At 53.4% G+C, this 25,999-nt stretch overlaps 11 protein-coding genes across 11 annotated transcripts; 9 read left to right on the top strand and 2 right to left on the bottom strand.

The window, feature by feature from the left end:
- Positions 1-676: 676 nt before the first annotated feature.
- On the top strand, positions 677-2,843 carry A1O1_01698 (uncharacterized protein; the record flags this gene model as incomplete). Its single annotated transcript, XM_007722610.1, has 3 exons — positions 677-841; positions 956-2,737; positions 2,787-2,843. 3 exons carry the CDS (start codon positions 677-679, stop codon positions 2,841-2,843), a joined length of 2,004 nt encoding a protein of 667 aa, XP_007720800.1.
- An 876-nt stretch (positions 2,844-3,719) lies between these two features.
- A1O1_01697 (uncharacterized protein) lies at positions 3,720-4,763 on the top strand (the record flags this gene model as incomplete). Its single annotated transcript, XM_007722609.1, has 3 exons — positions 3,720-3,807; positions 3,870-3,949; positions 4,002-4,763. The coding sequence occupies 3 exons, from the start codon at positions 3,720-3,722 to the stop codon at positions 4,761-4,763; spliced, it is 930 nt and encodes a 309-aa protein (XP_007720799.1).
- Positions 4,764-5,636: 873 nt separating this feature from the next.
- On the bottom strand, positions 5,637-6,661 carry A1O1_01696 (uncharacterized protein; the record flags this gene model as incomplete). Its single annotated transcript, XM_007722608.1, has 2 exons — positions 5,637-5,772; positions 5,856-6,661. The coding sequence occupies 2 exons, from the start codon at positions 6,659-6,661 to the stop codon at positions 5,637-5,639; spliced, it is 942 nt and encodes a 313-aa protein (XP_007720798.1).
- Positions 6,662-7,739: 1,078 nt separating this feature from the next.
- On the bottom strand, positions 7,740-8,018 carry A1O1_01695 (uncharacterized protein; the record flags this gene model as incomplete). Its single annotated transcript, XM_007722607.1, has 2 exons — positions 7,740-7,914; positions 7,984-8,018. 2 exons carry the CDS (start codon positions 8,016-8,018, stop codon positions 7,740-7,742), a joined length of 210 nt encoding a protein of 69 aa, XP_007720797.1.
- A 371-nt stretch (positions 8,019-8,389) lies between these two features.
- A1O1_01694 (uncharacterized protein) lies at positions 8,390-9,751 on the top strand (the record flags this gene model as incomplete). Its single annotated transcript, XM_007722606.1, has 1 exon — positions 8,390-9,751. One exon carries the CDS (start codon positions 8,390-8,392, stop codon positions 9,749-9,751), a length of 1,362 nt encoding a protein of 453 aa, XP_007720796.1.
- An 804-nt stretch (positions 9,752-10,555) lies between these two features.
- A1O1_01693 (primary-amine oxidase) lies at positions 10,556-12,906 on the top strand (the record flags this gene model as incomplete). The annotated part of the gene is made up of 4 exons (XM_007722605.1): positions 10,556-11,067; positions 11,126-11,467; positions 11,524-11,952; positions 12,033-12,906. The coding sequence occupies 4 exons, from the start codon at positions 10,556-10,558 to the stop codon at positions 12,904-12,906; spliced, it is 2,157 nt and encodes a 718-aa protein (XP_007720795.1).
- A 1,424-nt stretch (positions 12,907-14,330) lies between these two features.
- On the top strand, positions 14,331-15,381 carry A1O1_01692 (uncharacterized protein; the record flags this gene model as incomplete). Its single annotated transcript, XM_007722604.1, has 3 exons — positions 14,331-14,726; positions 14,778-14,957; positions 15,010-15,381. 3 exons carry the CDS (start codon positions 14,331-14,333, stop codon positions 15,379-15,381), a joined length of 948 nt encoding a protein of 315 aa, XP_007720794.1.
- A 641-nt stretch (positions 15,382-16,022) lies between these two features.
- On the top strand, positions 16,023-16,985 carry A1O1_01691 (uncharacterized protein; the record flags this gene model as incomplete). Its single annotated transcript, XM_007722603.1, has 1 exon — positions 16,023-16,985. One exon carries the CDS (start codon positions 16,023-16,025, stop codon positions 16,983-16,985), a length of 963 nt encoding a protein of 320 aa, XP_007720793.1.
- Positions 16,986-18,011: 1,026 nt separating this feature from the next.
- On the top strand, positions 18,012-20,305 carry A1O1_01690 (6-phosphofructo-2-kinase; the record flags this gene model as incomplete). The annotated part of the gene is made up of 3 exons (XM_007722602.1): positions 18,012-18,361; positions 18,452-20,138; positions 20,195-20,305. 3 exons carry the CDS (start codon positions 18,012-18,014, stop codon positions 20,303-20,305), a joined length of 2,148 nt encoding a protein of 715 aa, XP_007720792.1.
- A 1,297-nt stretch (positions 20,306-21,602) lies between these two features.
- A1O1_01689 (uncharacterized protein) lies at positions 21,603-23,298 on the top strand (the record flags this gene model as incomplete). The annotated part of the gene is made up of 2 exons (XM_007722601.1): positions 21,603-21,720; positions 21,788-23,298. The coding sequence occupies 2 exons, from the start codon at positions 21,603-21,605 to the stop codon at positions 23,296-23,298; spliced, it is 1,629 nt and encodes a 542-aa protein (XP_007720791.1).
- Positions 23,299-24,125: 827 nt separating this feature from the next.
- A1O1_01688 (uncharacterized protein) lies at positions 24,126-25,725 on the top strand (the record flags this gene model as incomplete). Its single annotated transcript, XM_007722600.1, has 2 exons — positions 24,126-24,330; positions 24,389-25,725. The coding sequence occupies 2 exons, from the start codon at positions 24,126-24,128 to the stop codon at positions 25,723-25,725; spliced, it is 1,542 nt and encodes a 513-aa protein (XP_007720790.1).
- Between the last annotated feature and the right edge of the window lie 274 nt (positions 25,726-25,999).

The following is a 25,999-nucleotide window of genomic DNA, read 5'->3' as shown; positions in this document are numbered from 1 at the left end:
TTACCCACCTAACCTAACCATCGTCTCATTGCTAGCTGACCTTTTCATCCCTTCGTATCTCGCTCATCGTCTGCCTAGCCTTCGTTAAGGTGGAAAACCAACCAAACTGTCTTCGACTGAGCCAAGTGGCAATAGCAGCGACCGCGCGGTCTCCACTGGTCCTGCCCTGAGCTACCTTTTCACAGCAAAGACGCAAGGGCTCCTACAAACAACTGACCTCTTCTGCCTGGATTTGACCAGTGCCTTACACCATATCTACGGCCGATGAGATGACAGATTAGAAGAGGTGGAGAGTGGGAGACATTGAGCTGTTGGAAGGAGTTGGGGTTGAAGTTCTGAAGAAAAGAACGAGTCAAACACACTGTCTGCTTTGGGGCTGCCAGAGGGTTGTAGATAGCCAAAAGATACCACGACATTTCTCTTTCGTTGTCTATCTACCTCAGACCCTTGTGTCTGACCCTGAGTTGAACAGCCCGTCGGCTAGACCGACCTCGGCCCAGTCACTGTCATTGCGTTGACATCGAGAGTCCTCTGCTGCACGCTCGATTTTCCGTTTGACTTTCGAGCCTTGACTCGAATCACACTCACCACACACTCACACACACTCACACCATCACCTTTCAGTTTTCTCCTTCTCCACCTGTGATCTGATCTCTTTTCTTGTCCTGTCGTCATCATGTCAGGTCTACCCTCTGATGAGGTCGCTGAAGACTACAAGGGCTCCTTGGAAGACCTTGTGACCAATGACCGATATCAGATCTCCAACCTGACCTTGATTGCCAAAGAAAACATTGAGCACGCCGAAGCAATTTCGCGGGTCCTCCAGAACCACATCAACCGAGTATGTCAGCGTCCCTTTCTCTTTCTCATTACGACCTCAAGGTCTCCGAAGCAGGTGTTTTGCTCTGCTCTATTCGTCGCACCGTGCCCAACCAATGCTGATACCTCGAGACAGGCACCTCCGGCACGAAAGTTACCCGCACTATATGTGTTGGATTCGATCGCCAAAAACGTTGGTTCTCCATATACGGTGTATTTCGGTCGCAACCTGCACCAGATCTTCATGCATGCTTACTCCCAAGTCGATGGCCCTGTCCGTCGAAAGCTCGAGGAAATGTTGAAGACGTGGCGCGAACCAGTCCCGGGGTCGCTGTCACCAACCCCGGTGTTTCCCCATACCAGCACGCAATCAATCGTGGACAGCCTAAACAAGTTCCGCTCTCCCATGCCAGCCGCCACCCGTCAGCAATCCACCCCAGTCCAAGCTCCTCCTGCGAGAATCCTATCTGACCCCCGGTATCGACATACTCCCACCCCTCCACAGTCGTTTCCACAGCTCGCTGCAGCTATCACGACCCATACCAGAAGTCCTCAGCCGCAAGCAGCAATTCCACACCTACCATACACCCAGACACCGCCACTATCATATAGCCAGCCTTATGGCCAGTCTTATGCTCATCAGGCCAATTCTCTTTATCCACAGCAGCAGCCACCTGCTCCGACACCACAATATCATGCCCTTACTCCGCAACCTCGGCCTGTCTCATCCGGAGGTGTCGACATACAGAAGTTGCATGTCGACATTGATGACCTTACCACAGACGCCAAAATCGAATGTGCCACTCACCCCATGGATGCAGGCGCTCGAAGAAAGCTGGCCAGTCTTCAAACGCTCAAGGAGATTCTAGACAGCGGCAATGCCTCGGAGAGAGACTTGATTGATATTAGAACTACGATCATGCAGAAGATGGCGGAAAAGATCACAGCAAACCAGCACCTTCCGACGCAAACAGCGAGTTTACCTATGCCTATATCCAACGCGTACGTCCCTCAACCGCCAACCCAGCATCTGGCGGCTCCGGCTCCGGCCGCTGCTTCATTGTTCAATAGCACGAATCTGGCGGAGCTGTTACGAGCAACCGTAGGCCAACAGCAAGCACCTCAACAACCGAACTACTACGCGCAGATGCAGCAGCCACGCGTGGTTACTCCAGTACCAGTCACTTCTGCAGCCCCTGCAGCGACCGAAAATCCGCTCTTGGCCCAACTTCGCGCTTCGGGTCTCTTGTCTGCTGCGCCAACTCCTCTTCAAGGCATTACTTCCACCATGCCTGGGGTTGCGGCTTTTCCAAGTGGCCTTGCAGGAGAAGTCACTTTATCGTCGGCAAGTATTCGAATCCCCCGACCGCACTTGATTTCGAGCTTCCTGAACTCCCGACCCAATCAGTGCAGTACCTGCGGTAAGAGATTCATGTCAGATGAGAATGGCAGGGCTAAGAAAGCGCGACACCTTGACTGGCATTTCAAAACCAAGGCCAGGATGCTGGAGGCTGAGAAACGGGGCCAGAATCGCAGTTGGTACGTGGATGAGCGCGAGTGGATTGCGAGTAAGGAGTATGAAGATGATGCTGGCCCCGTTGATGCGATCGGGCAGCCGACCAATGGTGCGTCAGTGGTTGCCAAAAAGAAGGCCCCGGATTTTGTGCGGGTTCCAGCGGATCCGGTCCTCCGATCGCTGCCTTGCCCAATCGACCAGGAACCATTCAAGAGTGAGTGGAGTGAGGAAGTGCAGGATTTTATCTGGAAAGATACCATTCAAGTGGGAGGACGATACTACCATGCAAGTTGTTACGCCGAAGTGACCAAGGGGCGCGACAAAGGTGGCGTCTCGACGCCAGTGGGAGGCATTGGACGGATAGCGACTCCTGATTCTGTGCTTGGGAAACGGAAAGCAGAGGTAAGATGACTGCTTAGGCTGGTGTGCGGAAAGCACTAACACCGGGTAGGAGGACACCAATGGCATCAAATCCAAGATCAAGCTCGAGGCCATCCCGCCCATATGAACTGCCCTTCAGAATCCAGAACGGCGTTGAAGGCAGAATTTTCTTTGACATGGGTTGGGAGATTGACAACTTTGGCACCATTGCCTTTGTATAGGGTGGCTATATTCAGGGAGGTCAACAGGCACGGCATGGATAGCAGATGGAAGCACACTTATTTAACTAGTGTGAATTGAAGCATTGGAAGCATGCCAGTTATTCGACGGTCCCGTTATATGGATGGGAAGTAACCGATACAATACAATACACTGGATATTGTGCACAACCAAGATTCATTTCCTTTGCAATGATGTTTTACAGACACGGTGGTTCGGGCGTACCTACCTACTTGCGTAGCACCTATATTCTTGTATGAGTCAAGCAACTCCATGTACGTACTACCAATTTACCGTCGAGGCTGGGACATACTAGTATGTATACCAAGTCTGGCGAGATAACGTCCAACTCTGATAAGATGTCGGAGATAAGATAAACATCAACTCCGTGTGGTAGGAGGGAGCTCTTTCCTTTCTTCTGCTGCTCCTCTGCGCTTTCCTCGAATCTGCTCCTCGATTTGGTCTCCACCACGACTTTTTTTCCTTTCTCCCTCGCCCAGTCTGCCGGCCATCGTCATTTTCCTTTTCACCGGCGCATACTCTTTCTTTCGACTTGGTCCGCAGTCGCATAAGGCACCGCTTCCACTTTGCAATTGATCCGTCACTCCGAGAGGTCACAAGGCCAAGCGAGCAAGGCAATTGACTTGGATACTAAGAATTGACCGGTTCAATCTCTCCAGCAAATCTGTCTATCCGAACCTCTCCCGTTCATTACGCCGCCTACTCCTCAATCATCTCAAATCCTTGAGAAGACGCGACGAAATCTGCGTCATCATCTTCGGCCATGTCTCCTCCCGCAATGGCACCTGCGCTGGGGTCGGCAGGAACAGAATATAAAAAAGAGTCTGGAACTGCGAGGTTACTCGGGTCAGGTAAACATACTCCTCAGCAGGTTCGAAACGCCCACGATACTGACTTCCCTCCCCTCACACAGGCTCGGCAGGCGTCGCAGAACTTCTGATCTTCCATCCTGTCGACACAATCGCCAAACGGTTGATGAGTAACTCCAGCAAAGTACGGCTCTCGTCGACGAGGTCTTAAGATCCATGCTGACTGGCCGTTCTAGGTGACCTCCGTGTCTGCTTTCAACAGCGTCATCTTCCGCGAATACGCCTCGGCTCCTATCTCCACGAAATTCACCTCCCTGTTTCCCGGTCTCGGTTATGCCGCCGGTTACAAAATTCTACAACGGATATACAAATATGGCGGCCAGCCTTTCGTGCGTGACTACTTGACAAAACATCACGAGCAGGACTTTGACAAGGCGTTCGGCAAAGGAACCGGGAAAGCCATGCTCAATGCCACTGCGGGTTCGTTTATCGGCATTGGCGAGATCGTCCTTTTGCCTCTAGACGTATTAAAGATTAAGCGACAGACCAATCCTGAAGCTTTTCGGTCCCGAGGTTTCTTCCGAATTGTTGCTGACGAAGGCATGGGCTTGTACCGTGGGGCCGGATGGACGGCTGCGCGTAATGCCCCTGGATCTTTTGCCCTGTTTGGCGGTTCGGCGTGGGCCAAGGAGAAGCTTTTCAAACTGGAGGACTACAACAAGGCGACCTGGGGGCAGAATTTTGTTGCGTCAGTCGTCGGTGCATCCGGGAGTTTGATTGTCTCTGCCCCGCTGGATGTCATCAAAACCAGAATACAGAATCGCAACTTCGAGAATCCGGAGTCAGGATTCAGGATCGTGGCGAGTATGATGAAGCACGAAGGCATCACGTCCTTTTTCAAGGGGCTTACGCCGAAAATGCTCATGACCGGGCCGAAGTTGGTGTTCAGCTTTTGGCTGGCCCAGACTCTGATTCCCGCTTTCGGGAAAATCGTGTAAAGCGACACAACAAAGGTCGGGGAACTCCAAGGGCCTACGGGGTGATTTGGAAGGATGGCGGATAGCGCAGAAGTCGGTCCCTTCGTGCTGGAGTCAGCGGCAACCAATGCTCTTCGTCGATATATTCTGCATCTACCGCCCAGCTTGTGCCCTGCAATCCAAGGTTTTTACTTCCAGCAGTTCGTTCGTGATTTCAACATTGCGTTGTCGGGTCTGCCTTGCATCTATGGTTAGCGGCCTTTCAGGCGCAATCCGTGTTATTGGGCATGGTGTTCAGCGGCGTTGATGTCGTCGCATGGAAGGGGGCCCTGAAAAGAGCGTCAATTGAGGGCCACTTCCTTTGCGGCGAAAAAAGTGAACTTTGTGGCCAAGAGTGTGTAACATGCTGCAGTAGCTGCGGAGTTGAAATAATTTAGGTGGTTCGATAGAGGACAGCAGGGGAACACGACAGCAGGGGAACACGACAGCAGGGGAACACATAGGTGTTACCAAAAGGAAGAAAGGAACTGCACACGGTCTAAAGAATACGAATCTTCACTTCTAGCCACAGGTTGCCTGATTGAATCAGCCTGGCCTTTTCCCCGCTGTCAGTGTCGTAACCACTCCAGGCTCCCTGTGGACCTGGCAGTCAGATCATGAACTCGAGGACAGGATGGGAGGTGCGTGAAACGCCCGCCACGAGTGACGGCCCTGCTGTGCTTCGAGTTCGTTATCTCTTTGAATTCACTCGCTACCTGCCGAGACACTCCTGGAATCGACCGAAAGACTGAAGCGACCAGGATATGCATGGTATCGATGATCTGTACGAGCAGACGACTTCCATCTATGCAAGTCCTACATCTCTGCAGGACGCTTTGGGCCCCAAATTGAACGTCACGAAGGGCTCAGGAGGAACTGTGCCACGACAGCCATGTACTCGTCAGGGATTTCGAGGCTGGTGCAGTGACTGGCGCCGGGAAATGTGTACCACTTGACCTTGGGGATGCCGGAGAAATAGGGGTACACGCAACTGTTGCCCCGAGGTCAGCAACGACTGGCAGAAAGTATAGAAAATGGGAGGTGGCCGAGATAAAAAGGGATGCGGAGCCTTACCTGTCCCTTGCCTCGTCAAACTCGGCGTTCAATACCAATGTGGGCACGGAGATTTTGTGCACCTGGTCCGTAATACTCCATTGCCTCAGAGTCCCCACGACAGTAAATTCGCTGGGTCCGTTCATGGTTCTGTAGACGGTATCGTCCTTGTCCACCCACGCAAGCGTGTCCAGCAAGGTTTGAGGGAAGGGGAAGACGCGGCACAGATGCAGCTTGTAGAAGTATTCCACGGCGTGCAGATACTCGGGGTCGGTATAGGTCTCGTCAGCCTCGTGCTTGGACAAGGCGTGCTGGATGTCGGGGGGCAGTTGCTTCCGCCAGAAGTTGCAAGACTCCACCCACAATGGCATGCTCGCGGGTGAATTGGAAATGATGAGCCTCTTGAGGCCGGGATGACCCCTGACAGCGAACATGGCCCCGAGCATGCCACCCCATGACTGGCCGAGAAGATCAAAGTCGTCGGCGATGCCAAGGTGGTCCAGGAGATTGTCCAGCTCGGCCATGAACAGATCCGGTTGCCAGAAGGCCTCGTCCAATCTTTTCTCCGGTAGGTGTGTTGACCTGCCGGAGCCAATCTGGTCGTAGAAGACCACGGGGATGCCATACTTGGCCTTCTCGGCCAGCGCGGAGAGGGACAGAAGGTAGTTGTGCGCCATCCCGGGTCCGCCATGCAACGTCACCAGGGGCCGTCCGCTGCGTGAGGCCGTCGAGTCGCCGTACACCTTGTACCATGTCTCGCAAGGTTTGGGAAGTGTGGGATGCTGGAAGGCAACCGTGCCTTCGATAAGACCGAGCGAAGATGTCATGGCGCCGGCACTGGCGCAGTGGAGGGCGATGGAAGAGTGGTGATGGCGACTTCTTCGACCAAGTCAAGTCCTTAGGAATGGAAGTGAAGGGGGGAAGGAAACATCTTTACCGACCATGCCATGTCCAGGGACGGCCAACAACCTGTGGACTGGCATCCAGGTACATCTTGCTGTGTAGATGGCAGCTCACATCATCCAGTGAATGTGAGTTGGACGCCCCCCTTTCCCTTCCCCCCCCCTCCAATCCTCTTCGGCACAAGACACAGACAGCGATTGTCCAGGTGCCAATTGGCCTCTAGTCACCTTCCCGATTCGGAAGCTGATAGGGTTACGACGACTGGAGAAGTGCGTGGGACTCTCCTGCTGCAGTGGGAAAGGTTCGGGCGGAGGAGAAGCGAATAGGTAAGGACAAGGCCAAAGTGCCGACACAGTACTACTACTAGTAGGTGGTAGGTGGTAGGTGGTAGGTGATGAGGCTCGCCTACGAGTTGCAGTGCCACATGAAGACACGAACGTTGTGAGCAATTGTGGTGCAGTGGGCCAGAACAGAGCGCAGGTTGCATTGCTGCATGCGCGTTTCGACGATGAGGATCTAAATGCAACCATATAGAATACACATGATGCGTCGAAATGGCATTCTTCTGTCTCTCCTGCAACGGAGACATGCATCTGAGGCAGATGCCGCCAGCTTCCCTCCTCATCCATCTCTTCTCTCACACCACACAAGGTACTAACTTGTAGTATGAGCAGTTCCCCTACCCTATCCAACGCGCCTCGGGCATTGCAACTGAACCCATGTACAGGACTCGGTCGGGGCATTGAGGATATGCTCGTCCCTCAGAACTTGTGCCGTCTTGTCGTCTTGTCGTCTTGTAGGATTTCCCCCGGCAATCGCAGGAGCCGCAATCGGAACCCCGTCATGAATACCCCGGAATGATATGTGCGGCCGGTCAGGCGCCGTCAAGGACCCGCGGCGAAAGAGACTGGGTTCCTTGCATGGCACCATGCTCGTGCGGCTCTGACTTGTACGCAGCCGCAGCTTCGCCCGTGTTCATCGTTGTAATCATCACCGTCTCCATTACTTGCCCGTCTTGATCCCGTCGCTGAAGTATCTGCGCGTCATCCTGACACTTTTCTGCCAGAGTGCCGCCAGGCTGGAATCCTGGTCGGGGTATTTCTCACGTTGTTCTCGCTGGATACGTAGCGTGGCCGCAGACAAGCCGACACACACCGCAAAGATAGGGTCGAAAATCCTAAAGTCGTGAGTATTGACTGCTTTCCACAGTCGAGGCATGCATGACAAGGAGGTTATGGCCACCTACTTGGAAATTAGCCACGGCTGTGCAAGGGAAGCCATTGTGGTGAGCAGATGTCCTGGTAATTTGTCCTTAACATCGATGGAATTGAACAATAAGGCAAGTATGAAGAGCTGTATAGTACGGGGAGCTGGAGCAATTTGTGGATAGAATCAAAGCGGACGGATGTTGCTTTATTATTTATTTCTCCAACTTCTGCGTAGCCTCGTCACATTGTAAACATAACTACCTTACGTACAGTGTGATATTTGTCTGTCTACTGCCAACCAACATTGTTGGATCAATTGCTACCCCTGCTCGTTCTTCATGCAGCTTGCCTTGTAAGCAAACGACAATCCTTTCGCCGTCGTGACTCGATGGTGGAGGATGGCTTTTTGGGGTCACACATCTACGCTTCGTGCACCGCGCCCCAATGTCCGACTTGCTCGAAGTGATTCCTGACTTTGATATCAAGCCGTACACGCACCTCCTCCACTCCCTCGAGAAGAACGACATCATCGTTGCCGACCTGATCACCTCCGACCCCAAGGAGATCGCCAGAAGATGTCCTCTGCCCTCGGCCGACGTGCAAAGACTGGTGGCAGATGTTATCAAGGCTCTGCAGGGTGATGTCCAAAGCGGCATGAGAAAGATATGCAAGGCTCCTTCTTCGCGGAGCGGCGGCAACACTGCAGGCGCCACAATAGAACATATCAATGAAGGCACTGCGACGGTCGTGGGCAGCCAGCAGGTCAAGACACTTGATGCGGCCATAGACCAAGCATTAGCTGGGGGCTTCCAACCAGGTCAGATCACGGAGATAGTTGGAGAGAGTGCCGTTGGAAAGACTCAGTTGGTTCTTGGGCTCCTGCTCTCCGTCCAGCTCCCTCCGCCGCGGGGGATGGGGAAGGGCGCAATCTACGTGTCGACAGAGGCACCGCTCAACACGAGTCGACTCAAGCAAATGCTCTATTCCCATCCTGGATACGAAAGCATGGAGCCTGAGGACCGACCATCTCTCGACTACGTTCACACCATTGCCACCAACGACCTCGAGGCCCAAGAACATATCCTTCGCTATCAATTACCTGTTGCAGTTCAGCGCTTCAAAATTGGACTCGTCGTGTTGGATTCGGTCGCTGCGAATTTCCGAGCCGAACATGAAACTCGCACACCAGCTGGTCTGGCCGAGCGAGCTGTGGAGCTGGTCAAACTCGGAGCCATGCTCAGGCGCGTCGCCATCGAGAACCAGGTTGCAATCGTGGTGACCAACCAGGTATCAGATCGTTTTGATGACCCCAAGAACGTGCTTCGGTCTTCGTCGCCGGCGACCGCGTCGTCTCCAGCCCTGGCGGGCCCGAACGTGCCACCTGGTATGGCCACAATACGACAGGAAGTCCAGAGTCTGGACTACCAGCAACAGTTTTTCACCGGTTGGGGAGACGACCGGCAGGGGCAGGGCACGCGTGGACAATACAAGAATCCTGCGCTGGGATTGGCGTGGGCCAACCAGATCTCCGCTCGCATCGTCCTTAAGATGGAGAGTGAGCGGCAAGAGTATGTGGGAGGCAATATCTGGAGAGACAGGAAGAAGAGCCGGACCTTTGCAGTGGTATTTGCACCCTGGGCGCCTCCCACCTACCCAGCCGTCCCGTACGAGATTGGTACGCAGGGCATTGTTTCTGTTCCCCAGCCCGTCGGGCCTCCAGCAGCCCCTACAGCGGTGGATGAAGAGCATGCAGACCTTCTGAATGAAGAGCTATGGGCCACAGATGAGGACGATGAGTTCCCCTGATCACGTAGTTTGGAGGGAATAGGTGGTCATGAGCTGCTCTGGTTGGGTACTTGATCGAGCAGAGAAAGGCATTTGGGAGTCTTCAGATAGTACAGCGGAATGGACGTGATGTACCAGGTAGTACTCTCTACACTTCTCATCGACACCTCCTCGAGTCGCTCTTCACGGTTCGATCCTCAGTCCACCACATGGAAAGCGTCAGGTAAAGGTGAAACGGTTGAATGTCATGACCCCCACTGTCATCCGCATCCAGTACAATGAATGGCTTCACTGAGTTTCACAACGCTCCCACAGATGTCGGGGCGCGACAGGGATGATTACAGAGATGTCCCCTCATGTCAGCCTGGATCAGGAATGTCGATGCGAGTTGGAGACTTCATTGGCCATCGATCACATTTGACAGAATGGTCGTTGATCATATGTACCTACTCTTCCACAAGCCCCAGGCCGCCAGCAACATGAATGGTCCTTGATTGATATCGAACGGCAGAGATGATGATGATGATGATGATGATGATGATGATGATGATGATGATGATGATGGCAGCGCCGGTGTTCGCTTGCTGCCCGCCACATACCAACTGAATCTCAGTTTGGATGGCGATTGAAATGCCTGTCAGGAGAAGTCCGATACGTTTCCATCCTGCTGAAATAACGCTCATCAGTGCACCACTTCCTCGTTTCTCCTTGAGTCGGTCCTATTTCACCTTGACTCAATCCATCTGCATTGCATCTGCATTGCTTCTTGTCAGCTGTCCTGTCCTGTCCTGTTGAGTTAGTCTTTTTGTTCACCCAAGTCCTAAGATGAGTGCTGCCAATGGACCCATCGTAGCAAAAAAGACGCACAAGCACCCTCTCGACCAGCTGAGTGGCGACGAGGTCGAGGTCGCTCGTCAGGCCGTCCTGAAGGTCCGAAAAGCGCATCTCATCTTTCGCAACATCTACACCGTTGAGCCACCCAAGGCCGAGCTGGTTGAGTTCCTCAAAGCCGAGCATGCTGGCACCGTTTCGGCAGACACGCCGCGCCCTCCACGGCAGGCTCGCGTCCAATACGACGTCGTCTACGACGACCAAAGCCATGAGTACTTGGAGTCCATCGTCGACCTTGCCACGGGCAGCGAGGTCAATCTGAAACGAGTGGACACAGGCGTCCAGCAGTCCTTGACGCTAGACGAATTCAAAGAGTTCAACGAGGTCTGTGTAGAATCAGAGATGTTCAAACAGGCCATCAAAGAGCTTGATCTCGACGAGAAATTCGACATTGCCATCGACCCCTGGCCATACGGTGGGCCTGATGTGGGAGAAATCACTCCGCGGTGGGTTGGCCTGCCGGGTGGTGTGTGGTTATGTGCTTCTCCTGACTTCCTATTCCAGATATACGCAAGGACTTTGCTTTGCAAAGAGGCGACATGAGAACCCCGATACCAATCATTACGCCTTCCCTCTCCCCATCATACCCGTGATGGACACGAACAAAAAGGAGATCATCCGCATCGACCGCTTGGCCACTGGGGGCACCGAGGACGGTCTGGAATATGGAACCGCGGACAAGAACGTGCTGGAGCACTGTCGCCCCGCCGAATATGTTCCAGAGCTGCTAGACATCCCTCTCCGGAAAGATCTGAAGCCGCTGAACGTTTTGCAGCCCGACGGCCCTTCCTTCACGATGAGCGATGATTCATTGATCGAGTGGCAGAAATGGAGATTCCGAGTTGGGTGTGTGAGAGCTCTGTCTGGTCCGATGCGCAGGCTGGTTGCTAATGTGCCAACAGATTCACGCCTCGAGAGGGCGCGGTCCTGCACGACGTTCATTACGACGGACGGAGTGTCCTGTATCGCCTGAGCTTGTCGGAGATGACGGTGCCTTACGGCGACCCGCGACCCCCTTTCCAGAGAAAGCAGGCATTTGATTTTGGTGATAGTGGCGCCGGACGAGCGGCTAACAACCTCGCTCTCGGCTGCGACTGTCTCGGTGTCATCAAGTACTTCGACGGCATGCTTGTTGACTCGGAGGGCAGACCCTCAGTGTCGAAGAACGTTGTCTGTATCCATGAACAGGATAATGGTATTGGATGGAAGCATACCGACTTCCGAACCAACCGAGCCGTGGTGACGCGGTCAAGGGAGCTGGTCGTCCAGTTCATCATCACTCTAGCAAACTATGAATATATTTTCGCATTCAAGTTCGATCAGGCTGGAGGGTAAGTTCAAGTTGCGTGTCAAAGATTCCAGTTGTCAAGCTACGATGACCCAAGACTGACTTTCACCCACTCACCCGCAGTATCACTGTCGAGACACGAGCCACAGGCATCGTTTCAGTCGTCAACATCGACCCTGGCAAGGTCAGCCCCTACGGCAACGTCGTGTCACCAGGCGCCCTCGCACAAAATCACCAACACATCTTTGCGGTCCGGATCGATCCCGCCATTGACGGCCATGCGAACACGATCTTCACGGAAGAGTCGCTGCCAGTCCCGATGAATCCCAAGACCAACCCATTCGGCAATGGCTACGAGGTCGTGCGCAAACCAGTGACCAAGTCGTCTGCCATCCACGCGTCTCCTTTCACGAATCTGACGGTCAAGATGGCCAACCCCAACAAAATCAACCCGATTTCCCAGCGGCCCGTTGCGTACAAATTCATTCCTTCGCCATCGCAACTAATGCTCGCGGATCCCGAGTCCATTGTGGCCAAGCGGGCGGCCTTCGCTCATCATCATGTTTGGGTGACCAAATACAGGGACGAGGAGCTCTTTGCGGCCGGAGAATTTACAAACCAGTCCCTGAAGGAGATTGGCGGGGTTGCGGACGCGGTTGCCCGCAATGACAAGGTCGACAACGAAGATGTGGTGGTGTGGAATGTCTTTGGGCTTACTCACAACCCGCGAGTGGAGGATTGGCCGGTGATGCCTGTTGAGATCCACCAGCTGGAGCTGAAGCCCGCGGACTTTTTCGAGAGGAACCCCGCGTTGGACGTTCCTGGGACTAAGAACCTGAGCAGTGTCGAGATCGGACGAGATGAGAATGGAACATGCTGCCATACCGATGGCACGACGAACGGCACGGCGAACGGGAATGGCTCAGTACAGGCGGCTCCGACTTCACATCTGCAAGGGACCGGGAGCATACGGGTGGCAGATGTCAATGGGCATTGAAGGATGATTTGAAGGGGATTGAAGGATACCACAATATACGGAAGATGTGTAGAGAGAAGTGCTATCCACACCATACTGAAGGAGAAGAAGGACGAAAAGGGACAGAACAATGTTGTCCTGAGCAACCAATCACAGACATCTCATGTCAGGTCAGGTCTATTGTTAGTTGGTCTAGAACACTCTAATACTATATACCTATCCACACTAGAACGTTCAAGTTCGTGACTTTAGTCCTAAGGTGGTAATAGCACCCCTAAACCCGCCTTGGATACCTTGATAATGTCATTTAAGGTATGTGAGGTACATACTAGTACGTACCAAGTGATCCCTAAGATTTTTACGTAGCAGTGACTACCAGCAGGATAGATGATCATCGTCCACTGCATCTAAATGCAGTGATTTCCCGCAGTGCGTACAGCTGTAAGTATCCGAGACTCACTATGAGTTAGGTAGGTAGGTACCTAAGGTACCTAGTACGTAGATACCTAAGGTACCTAGTACGTAGATACCTAAGGTACCTAGTACGTAGATACCTATTCTCTCTGCTCTCTGATTACTACATATTAGGTAGTAGGTAGTACCTCGGTACCTAATTGAATGAATGCTTTGAGGTCGCACCGCCGCGCGACTAACAGCAAGGCCCCGTTATTTTCGGCATCTACGGAACGCCAGGAAGGAATATGATTTGCTGGCCATGGCACTGGACCCGATCCAAGACCTCCTGCAACTTGGGTTTGCCCATTCAAATTCTTCGCTGCCGTTAGCACTCGCACTCGCACTCGAAGAGATGGTGAGCGATGGCGGGACAGACGGAGGACAATCTGGACCGCCTCTCGACCTGACTGGCTGCACACGCTGGTCTTGTGCTCCGTTCTTTTTCGCTTTTCAGACAATTCCAGTAGCGGAAGGTTGGCACGCGACATCGCACTGCGGCCTGGGCGGCAGATTACTAGGTACAGGTAGGTACTCTGTACATGTATGATCCTTTCCTGCGCTCGCTTGCTCACTCTCCGCCAGAAGTCTGCTACTACTCTGTCTGCCAGTGCGACGTTGCTCAGGCCGTGTCTCTTCAAGTTCTGCGAGCAACTGTTATCTCACCTCCTACCTACCTACTACCTAGCCAAACTTACTACTACTAGTGGGCACCTATCCACCGACCTGCCAGCGCCATGATATGAGCAAGGCTGCATCCGACAACTATTCTCCTTCCCTGTTGTCTCATACTGGGCGCCTTCTTCTTGCACAAACTACATGTAATCATGATTCACTGATCTCAACATCCAGCTGGCCACCTTACTCTATACATCATACTTCAGTGGTGCTTTCCTGCGCAGGCCAGAACATCGAGCCTAATACAGTCTTCACTCCTCTCCGACCATGAACCTCGACCCTCTGGACGTTGATCTCCTCAGCCAGCAATCACCATGTTCTCGAGCAACTGGCTCCTCGTCGTTCTCGTTACCTTCTTGGTGACTCCGTTGAGTCGTGGCCAGTTGACACCCTCATTCTCCCCCTCGGCCACCCTCTCGCCCTCCTCCTCGCCGTCCGCCCTGCTCGACGCAGGTGAGCCCTCCGCGTCCGCGTCCGCTTCTGCGACTGCCCCTCCAAACCCCGACCGAAACAAGTACTTCCATGAGCCTGGTGGCGACGACCTCCTGCACCATTACGATGCTCGCTTTTTCCAGAGGATCGTGACGGACGAGGAAAGAAAGGACACTTTGAGACATCTCATCCGGGCATACTTCCTGACATTTGAGTACCTGGGCCTGGAAACCTGGATCGCACACGGCACCCTGCTCGCATGGTACTGGAATGGCAAGGTCCGAGAGAGAAATTCACATGCAACCCTGGGCGTTGGCTGACCCTGACAGATTCTACCCTGGGATTGGGACTTGGACACTCAAGTCACCGATCAAGGCTTGAAACTTCTCGCAAAACACTACAACCAAACCTACTACGATTATGAGGAAGGCGATGGTCAATCGAAGCGACGCTATTATCTCGACGTGAATCCCTGGGCATGGCAGCGAGATCGCGGAGATGGTGCCAATGTAGGTGTAACCACCCTGGCCGCCTGAGAGAAGGACTAACCCGGCCGCATAGATCATCGATGCCCGCTTCATCAGTGTTGACAATGGCCTCTTTGTCGACATCACCGGCTTGTCCGAAGTGTACCCTGATACCGAGCCCGGTATTATCATGTGCAAGAACAACCACCGTTACCGACTAAGAGATATCTTCCCGCTGAGGCACACCTATTTCGAAGGCGTCAAGGCCAAAGTGCCCTTCTCGTACGTCCCGATTCTAACGGAAGAGTACAGTGACGCGGCGTTGGTGCGGACCGAGTTTCAGGAACATCGATGGGACGCAAACAGTCGCGAGTGGTTGAAAATCCCCAAAGATCAGGATGTCGTCAAGGAAGAAGGCGGATCCAAGCGTGGTGTCTCTATGAAGGATGATGGTGCATATGCCTGAAGCCTGATTTGAAGACGCACATCAAGAGGGGCCCAAGGTACTACTAGTAGTAGATTACATACAGTTGGCACCTGTGATTATTCTCGGCATATTATTGGTTACAATGACAACCCAGACACATCACTCGATGTTCTTGCGTTCTATTGTTGCGCTGTATACTGGTAAGGTAGAGTATCAATCCACCTTAAAGTAACTGTAGTACGTACCACGGTAGAGAGAAGTAACCCTGAAAATCTTTGGGTTCCTGCGCCCGGATCTCGGGTGGCTCCGTGGCTAAAAATGCCGCCTTTCGACCTATTACTAAGGATTCGGAGCTCAAGGGCCCCTGCAGTGATGCTCCAGATCGACGTGCGTCATAGGCTTGCACGGGGGCGAGTTACGGGCTAAGGGGCTTCAAGTTCGCAGTGTAATTGGGAGCCTTAGCATGCGCCGCCGCCTCTCTCCGCTGATTAATTCAGATGGCTTCCAACTGTGCAACAGCATTTGGTCGAATGGCAAAGAATCAATTCCGCCCAGTCCCTTGGTGAACCCGCACCTTTCTCTTTCTATACCTTGTCTATCATATTGACTGGATGGCCTCAACAAAACCACACCATTTGAGATTGAGATATCTTTTATAATACCACTCGAACCTAGACCCTATGCGGATTCAATATCGAGATGAGACCCTCGACCTCGAGGATGTTAACGACGATACCATCAGTGGCCTCGCTGTACGATGCGCAGAGAGAATCGGCGCCGACGTCGAGCGGGTGTCTCTCTTCTTCCTGCCGAAACCGGGCTTCATCAAACACCCGTTTCCCGATCGCAAACTGAGTGACTTCCTTACGCCTGCCACGCGCATCAAATTGGTTGGCGCCCCAAAGTCCGAGATCAAGAAGTTGGACGACATGGCGGCTACCAGCCGAAGGACATCACGAGCCAGCACCGTCAAGCCCGTCCAGGCAAACAAGAGCCGGGATTGGAAGAAGGTGCAGGAAGAAAGCAGGTACACTTTCCACGCTATAGAATCCCTACCATACCTACCGAACCCGGAGAAGAGTCGAAGATATCTTGAGCGCTTGGCCAACGACCCGGGGATCAAGGCAGCCATGCGCAAACACCAATTCAGCGTGGGGCTACTCACCGAGATGAACCCGGCGGAGCATACCACACACGAATCCCGGACCTTGGGATTGAATCGAAACCGCGGCGAAGTGATCGAGCTGCGCCTCCGGACGGATCGGTATGACGGATACCGAGACTACAAGGTCATCCGCAAAACACTCTGCCACGAGCTTTCGCACAACGTGTGGGGTGAGCATGATCGCAACTTTTGGAACCTCACCAAAGAGATCGAGCAGGAGGTGGAGAGGAACGACACGCTTCACGGGGGCCACCGTCTGTCGAGTGAGGAATTCTACAATCCCGACGACGTGTATGAGGACGCGGAGCATGCAGACCACGGCGGCTGGACCGGTGGCGATTTTGTGCTGGGGCGATCCAACGATGCTCCCGGCGAGGCTGGCTTGAGTCGGCGAGAAATCATGGCCCGCGCTGCCATGAGCAGGCAGCAGAAGGAAAAGGAGGCGCGACAACGCCAGGAGCCATCATCTTCAGCATGAGCGATTTGTGGCGAAGCGACCGGGAATTGCTGTTTTGATTTGGCTGGTAGATCGGATTGTTTGACAGCAAGGCGTTGGTGGTGAACAGAATGTCGTAGACATACGCGTCTACATACATGTAGCATGCAATGATTATTCCATCTGCTCTCCCGTGGCATTATTGGGAAGCTTGAAGCGATGTGAATGATCTTCCCTTGAGGCGCTGCAGCGCGTGTCCTTGAATTCCAAGCTCATTGGCGTAAAGCGCCTCCCGTGGCACAGAAGGGAGAATACTTGGACGGTCCTCACCCACGATATCAATATCGATATCGATAGACCGTATGAAAAAGACACTGCAATAGGGGGAAATCGAATCCGATGGAGTTAGAGTAGGACTAGTAGACCATGTTGAGTGATGTTTTGCCCTCTGTAGAAGTTTTCATCCTCGAGCACACAGACAACCGTGGTTTAAGGCCTCATCAACCTGGTTTTGGCCTTCCGCATCTCGGCCAGCTAGGTCAGCGGCTGTCGGACTCCAGTCGAGGGCCAGGGGATTCCAGTATTTGGTTGGACCTGCATCTGCCATCGACGACCAAACGCAGGAGCCGCTGGAGTTGAAGCAGTCGAAATCCAGATACCTGACAGAACGGTGACAGCAGATTTGGCAGTAGTACATATGAGGTACCTTACCCGAGGTAGTAGCACAGTGGTAGGTAGTAGTAGGACCGTCGACGTCAGTGTCAGCAACGCAGTGGAAGCAACGCAGTGGAGGACAGCGCAGTAGTATGTAGTAGGCAAAAGTGACTTCTTGAGGACTGAGGATTGGGGACCATGGCGGCGATAAGAATTACTATTTGCAGTCAGTGCTGCTCGGTCAGTCAAACCCCGAACTCTACGCCCTTCTACGATACGTAGTACTGCAATATAGCACTACGACTGCGATAGAATCTCCACCGATCTCAACTCCACACCCCCAAATGACTCTTTTTTCCCTCGCTTTCTTCCCCTTCTTCTCGAAATCAAGGCTTGTCGCTGTTGTCCTGCTGAATGCCTCAGCTAGAAGGAGCCAGGCCTCTGGTGCCCTCTGAGAATTCGGGTCCGGCTCCTGTCTTGGGCGCAGCCTTCAGCCGCCGCTTCAGCGAACAATACTCCGATCTCGCTCGCGTCGCCATCATGAGCAACGCCTCTACCACCTCTACCACCTCTCCCAATCCTAACGTCGAAGCCTCACTGAATCTTGTCGCAAATCCCCCAGGGCTTATGCCTCCTCCCAAAACCGCTTTTGGACGGGCGTCCTCCAGCCTCACCCCCAACAAAATACCACCCAATCCTACGAATGCTTTGGGAAGGGCCCTGACTGATACTCCTGCGTCCAGTGCACCCACCAGCCCCCAAATGTAAGTGATACGCCTGGAATCCTGGCGCGGTGCAATGCAACGCAACGCAACGCAAGAGACCGTGTTGACTGACTCCTGTCCTGTCTCCAGACTTGCCCGTACAAGCGCCAGTGTGTCTGGCACCACCACTCCCAAAATCCGCGCTACAACCCTCGACATCCCCGGCCTGACTCGCTCCAAAGTCTCGCCTGACGGGCGGATCTCGGAAAGAGATGTCGGAGCCAAGCTGGTCATCATCATGGTCGGCTTGCCAGCTCGAGGGAAAAGCTACATCACCAAGAAGATCGCCCGATATCTGAACTGGTTACAACATCCCACCCGAATATTCAATGTTGGCGACCGTCGCAGAGTGGCGGCTGGCAGAGGGCCACCAATGCCTGACCGGACAGAGGCTGCTCTTCGGGAGTCCGTCCGGCGCATGAGTTCGACCACTGGCGGGCCTTCGACTATAGTGGACCACGGCGAATTTCTGCCTCCGCCAGCCATGAAAGCCGAAATCCGTGTCAACGATGAAGCCAGTTCTTCGTCGCCGACCAGCCCCCGCCAGACGAACGATTCTGCCGTACCTGATAAGGATCAGGATCAGGATCAGGATCCGATCTTGCTCTCTGCCCCGGAGCCGATAGATCAGTCCGCTCGGTTCTTTGACCCCCAAAATACCCGCGCGAAGCTACTCCGGGAACAGGTTGCCCATCAGGCACTAGATGAATTGTTGAAGTACGTGTTGGAGGAAGGCGGCTCTGTCGGTATCCTGGACGCGACCAATCATACACAAGAACGACGCATGGCGTTGATGAAACACCTTCGTGAACGGGACGAGAACATCAATGTCCTGTTCATCGAGTCGCGGTGCCAGGACCAGAACCTGCTTGAAGCCAACATGCGACTGAAACTGTCGGGTCCGGACTACCGTGGCAAAGATCCTGTTGCGGCGTTGAAGGACTTCCAGGAACGGGTCCGGCAGTACGAGAAGTCCTATCAGAAGTTGGATGCATTAGAGGAAGAACACAACATGTCCTACTGCTCCATGATCGATGTAGGCCGGAAAATGGTCACTTTCCAGGTCAAGGGGTTTCTTTCCATTCAGACCGTGACCTACTTGATGAATTTCAACCTGGCTCCGAGACAGATCTGGATCACGCGTCATGGAGAATCCATGGACAATGTCAATGGCAAAATTGGAGGGGACAGCTCGTTGAGCCCCAACGGGGTGAGGTATGCTCGAGCACTTAGCAAATTCATCGAAGCACAGTGGAAGATTTGGGAAGCGAACCAGGCCGAGAAAAAGGCCAACACACATTTCCCGCCTCGGCCGGGTGACACGACACCTCCCAACCCGGCCTACACGGCCCAAACTCTGCAACAACGAAACTTCTGCGTGTGGACGAGCATGTTAAAGAGGAGTATCGAGACCAGTCAGTTCTTCAACGAGGATGACTTCGATGTCAAACAGATGCGAATGCTGGACGAGTTGAACGCTGGGTCCATGGAGGGCATGACCTACATGGAAATCCGAGACAAATTCCGCCAAGAGTACGAGCTTCGAAAGCGTGACAAGCTGCACTACCGGTACCCTGGCCCGGGCGGCGAAGGATATCTGGACATCATCAACCGCCTGGGAAAGGTGATTCTCGAGATCGAGCGGATGACAGATCACGTCTTGATCATCGGCCACCGAAGCATATGCCGCGTTCTTTTGGCATACTTTATGGGTCTCGACCAGGAAGACATCAGCGATCTGGATGTGCCGTTAGGGGTGGTGTACTCGCTCGAACCGGTAAGTCATGATGGATTTTTCCATCGAGGTATTCTTGCTGATATGAAAATGCACAGAGACCTTATGGTGTTGATTTCATGGCGTATCGGTGGGACCCAGCCACTGACGAGTTTCGACACGAGCCTGACTATCAAATGAGGCGAGCCACCGACCCACAAGCAGCCTGATTGGGACTTTTCCCTGTCCCATGACCCATGACCCATGATACCCCCGTTCCTACTCCTTGATTTCACGGCCATGTTTTGTGGCATTTCTCTTGTATATATTAACTTTATGGATTTAACAGCATCTTGTCGACGAACCCTGGTCATTTTATCTTCTCCCATTTGGCGTTGTTTGCGACTGGACTAATGGCTTTGGGGTTGGCAGGCAAGATAGCTGTTGGCATGTTCGGCCCAATGGCATATCTCGCATCAACTCGTGGGTGGACTGGTAGATTGCAGGATTTGTGACGCTTCGGGATATGGATGATTTTTGGACAAGGAGCGCTGGCGTCGAGGAATTGCTGCGGGCGTGGGCATAGAGGGTCCCCATTGCTCGCCGGTCGCAAAGATCCGAGACTCTTGCCAACGAGCTGGTACGGATACAGGCGCACAAAAATGGCGATTGAGAAATCCGGCTATGGGTTTCAGCGGCGGATTTGTGTTTACAATCTGATATGAACAGACATGCGGAGTACGGATACCCCTTAGAAGCAACAGGAATGATAGCCCTTGTGCAAGTAATCGTAATGATTGACGACGATGATATCTGTCAACCTTGGGTCGTAGGATTATACCATCTATATTACCTACCTCCCTATATGGCAAATATATATATACCTTGAGTACCTACCTCAGGTAGGTACCCAGGTAGATATACTATATGCCTTACACAGTATGTACTAATATCACAGTACAGAAAGATTATCTAATCTAATCATATCTTGGCACACATCATACCCGGTGTTATCCTGGGAGCTGTGATTGGCTGCTGGCTGACGACCTCATGTGTCTTCCAGTATTCTCTTGCTCTACTTCCTCTTCGATTGCATACACCATCCACCTCGGACTACCAGAAGAACAAAGTATTCATATTTGGGACACTTGCAAAATATATCTCGAATCCACAAATGCTTACCTCTGCAATCTACTGTGCCAGTGACATGACAAGCCTTCGACTCACCAGCGCTGAGTGGGAAACCATGAACCCGCCGTGCCAATAACAATTGGTGAGCTTGTCATCTATCATCTCTAGTAAGCGAATTCAAGCAGTACTACAGGTACTTGTGTGTTTCAGCTTTCAATCAACCAAGTGCCCATTGTGAGCTTCAAGCTTCAAGCTTCAAGCTTCACCGGGGCGTCTTCGTCGCAGCATAACAGCAGGCGGGGCAAGACGTCGGCGAGTTCGAATCCGTCTCGGAGCAAGTGCAAAACATTCCTAGCAGACCCTGCGAGGCTCACAGTTCTGTTTCTTAGTCGAAAGATGCCGACTCTCCTCGTTTCGAACTTCAACATTGCCTGTGCGGTCCTGGGCGGATTCATCACTCTGTTCGGCCTGGTTAGCTACCTCTTCAAGGAGCGTTTCTATCTCTCGGAAGCATGTACGTGCACCCGAGAACCTTCATCTCATCTGTGAGTGCTGTTCCCGCTCTGACACAAGCCATGTAGTGATATCACTGGTTGCCGGCATCATCTTTTCTCCACACGCCACGAATTTTGTCAACCCGCTCGAATACGCCGGTGGCTCGCCGGAAACCCTCGAGCATATCACACTTTACTTCTCCCGTCTTGTCTTGGGCGTTCAACTCGTCCTTGCCGGTGTCCAGCTTCCTAGTCGTTATCTGTACACCGAATGGAGGTCTCTGGCCCTCCTGCTGGGACCCGGCATGACCGTCATGTGGCTGTGTGCCAGTTTGTTGATCTGGGCCATGGTGCCGCACCTGGGCATCCTGCACGCTCTGGCCTGCGGTGCCTGCGTCACTCCCACCGACCCCGTCTTGTCCAATTCCATCGTCAAGGGCAAGTTCGCCGACAAGAACATCCCGAAGCCCCTGCAGAAGATCATCATCGCCGAATCGGGCGCCAACGACGGCCTCGGTTATCCCTTCCTGTTCTTGGCCTTGTATCTGATCAAGTACACGCAGATGGGAGGCGCCGGGCAGTCGGGCGGGGCGGCCAAAGCCATGGGATATTGGTTCGGCGAGACCTGGGGATACACCATCCTACTCAGTGTCGCCTATGGAGTGGCCGTGGGTTGGATCGCAAAGGAGCTCCTGCACAGGGCCGAAGAAAGGAAATTCGTTGACAGAGAGAGTTTCTTGGTGTTTGCCATAACTCTGGCCCTCTTCATCACCGGCACCTGTGGAATGATCGGCTCCGACGATGTCCTCGCCTGTTTCGTGGCTGGGAATGCTTTCACCTGGGATGATTGGTTCCGGATCGAGACAGCCGACGACTCTCTGCAACCGACGATCGACATGCTGCTCAACATATCCATTTTCCTCTGGTTCGGCGCCGTCTGTCCGTGGGCCACTTTTCGGACCAACGACATCGTCCCTCTGTATCGACTGATCTTTCTGGGGATTTTGATTCTCCTTCTCCGCCGGCTACCCGTCATTTTGGCCATGCACAAGAACATCCGTGAGATTGAGGAATTTCATCAGGCTGCGTTTGTGGGCTTTTTCGGCCCCATTGGCGTGTCGGCCATCTTCTATCTCTACCTTAGCCTGGACTTCCTTAACCAGATCACGGTCGACGGAGAGGTCCGGGAAGATGCCCGACATCTGGGAGAGGTGATGCGGGTGGTGGTCTGGTTCTTGGCAATCTGCAGTATTGTCGTCCACGGTCTGTCAGTGCCGCTGGGAAAATTGGGCTATCATCTTCCCAGGACCATGTCACAGGCGCTCAGCAGCGAGAGAGAGGAGGATGAGCCTGAATTATCTGTACATCATCATCAGCGGCGAGGGATCCAACTACGCCGGAGAAAGAAAGTGGGCCGAAGTGACCAGGCACCGGCTGCTGGGGCTTTCGTTGTCGGTCGCCTACGTCCGCAACATGACAGCGCACAAGGAGGTTCGGACGAACCTCACCGGCCGGTTCAGTTCATCAACATGCCGCCAGCGGGGGCTCAAACACCTGTTCACGAAGGACGCGAGACAGGAGGATCTATCGAACCATAGCCGGGGCCGCCAGATGCACCGAATCTCCATGCCAGCATAAAGAGAGGCTTCCAACCCCGGGAGGCTCTGAACATGAAGCCAATATATTACCAGATGCAACTCGACGTTATGCCACGCTCTTTGGCTTTTGTGTGCACCCGTGACATCAAAACAAGAACAGTTACAAGTCGTCTCCTCTTCGATTCATAGTGTTCACATTCAGGCCTGTGACGGCTTGCGTAGAGGACTGTAAAGTACCTCTATAATAGAACAGCTACAGATGTAGAATGATGGCCGGGTCTCAGTGACGAGACCTGTGGCATCCATCCTCAGCGCGCCAAACCACTGGGCCGTATAGACTCCGTGGACAATCATTAAGTAGATAACCTTCTTTGCATGTGTCTACAGAGTCGTGTTCGGCGTCAGACACGGACGGCTTCTTACCCCGCGTCGCAGGCATGGCGTGGTAGTACGACGACGGGCCACACGACTACTACTTTCATCACGAGTCAACAACGGGCTTTGCAGTTCTTTACATGGTCACAGCAAGAGAGACTGCCCACGTTGTGTTCAAGTTGACCACTTCTTACCCACTGCCGCTCTAGGAGTAAGGACTTCACTCTGACCAAGACTGAGGATGATGGTCTAGTGCTCCTTTTGTTGGACGAACCACCATCGCTCGTGGGCCTCATCCAAGTTCAATAAATCCTCCTACTTAAATCACGACCACCTGCGCAGTGCTCGTCCATCCTCGAGACTCTACTGCGCAGTCCCCTCGCCTTCCGGTCAATCTGCCTCGAATTCGACACCTAGGCGTCGTTTCTGTCTCCTGTCGGTTTCGTGCACTCATGGCCCAACCCTCGCTCGCCGCCCGAACCAACGATGCCTCACGGGCTAGTCCCAGCTTCGCCAACACGAATGGCATCGCAGGAATGAAGAGAAAGAGAACACCGGAACGCAAGTTCTACGCCGTCAAAGAGGGGAAGAATCCGGGCATCTACGACACATGGCCGGAATGTCTCAGTCAAGTCAAAGGACACAAGGGCGCCCAATGTATGACCCTCAGCTACAAGGAAACTCGGTATGGAAGCGGTGCTGACAATAACGTAAGACAAGGCTTTTCAATCCCTTCAGGAAGCTCAGGCTTTCGTGGACGGGCGACTCCCTGCGAAGACGACTCCCGGGAACCCGAAATACTATGCCGTCCAAAATGGAAGAGTCCCGGGTGTCTACACGGACTGGCCACAAGCTCAGTCGCAGATCAGAGGTGTCTCCAAACCAAAGTACAAGAAGTTTGACACTCGAGCGGAGGCGGAAGCCTTTGTCGCCGCGGGAAAGAAAGCCAGCACCTCGAAATCGGCACAGAACCTCAACCCCGATGAGGAAATTCGGCGCCTGATTGTTCAGAAATCGGCGCCCGGATTGCAGCTGAATGGCACGTATGCGCCGACTGACAAAGATGGCAATCCCTACGATATCGGTCGGAGACCTCTCCCTCCTGGTGCGGAAGATGGCTACGACCCAAACATCAAGCTGGCCCCCGATGGCTCGCTCGTTGATCGCACAGATGAGGAGAAGAATCGGACCAAGAAGGTGATGAGGGAAAAGGAGCGTCCAGGCATGCTACGGATCTACACCGATGGCTCCAGTCTGCGGAACGGTCAGGCCGGAGCGAGAGCCGGCGTCGGAGTGTATTTCGGACCACAAGACCCAAAGTATGATGACCTTCCGCTATCCACATCCAGATTGACCCCCAAACATCCTCGTTCCCTGCCCTCCAAACCTCATCTTGTGTATACCATCGACTGGGCGCAGAGACAGAGAAGCCCAGACCCCGACCAGGTTATGCCGAACAAGAAACGACGAAGAGGAGCCCGTGGCGAAGCAGAGAAAGACAAGCTAACGAATTGGCGTTCTAGAAATATCTCCGAGGCGCTGAAGGGCAGCAAGCAGACCAACCAGCGGGCTGAATTGACCGCCATACTCCGAGCACTGGATATTGCGCCTCGACATCGCGACGTCACTATCTACACGGACAGCAAGTATTCCATTGACTGTGTGACCAATTGGTATCGGAATTGGCAGAGGAACGACTGGACCAACGCCAAGGGGAAACCGGTCGAGAACAAAGACCTTGTGGTGGACATACGCGACCGAATCGAGGAGAGGGACGAGCTCAAGAAGCAAACACTCTTCGTCTGGGTCAAGGGCCATCAAGACAACGCCGGCAACATTGCGGCCGACAAGTTGGCCGTGGAGGGTGCGGCTATGGGCCGAGGCATCAAAGGAGCAGAAGTTGATGATGAAGCTACGGCCGGCAAAAATCATGCAGGTCACAGAGCGGGCAACACCGCTGGCGTTGGTGGCGAGGAAGATGACGAGACGAAGGCGGCATTTGAAGCCATGGAGCGTGCCATGGATGAGGATGGCGATGACGAGTTCAAATGAGGTAAACATGGTGTCCGCGGGTCAGAGCAGTATTGAAATCATGATCCAGTGTACATATAACGCTTCTGAACCTGACTCGAGTGGTTGCCGATCGCTTCCACTGTATCCTTCAACTCAAGTCGAGTCTAAACTCTGTAGGCCAGCATGATACTGCCGCCTGACGTTGCGCAAAGGGTTCTGGCTCATTATCTCGCAGACTTAGGTCTTGCACCCTTCAGCCCCGTAGCGGTTCCCCGACAAACAGATCAGTCCAGTATTCTTACAAGCCTTGCAT

This window comes from Capronia coronata (assembly GCF_000585585.1).
Source record: "Capronia coronata CBS 617.96 chromosome Unknown acBCG-supercont1.2, whole genome shotgun sequence".
NCBI classification, from domain to species: domain Eukaryota; kingdom Fungi; phylum Ascomycota; class Eurotiomycetes; order Chaetothyriales; family Herpotrichiellaceae; genus Capronia; species Capronia coronata.
This window is presented reverse-complemented; position numbering and strand designations above follow the sequence as displayed.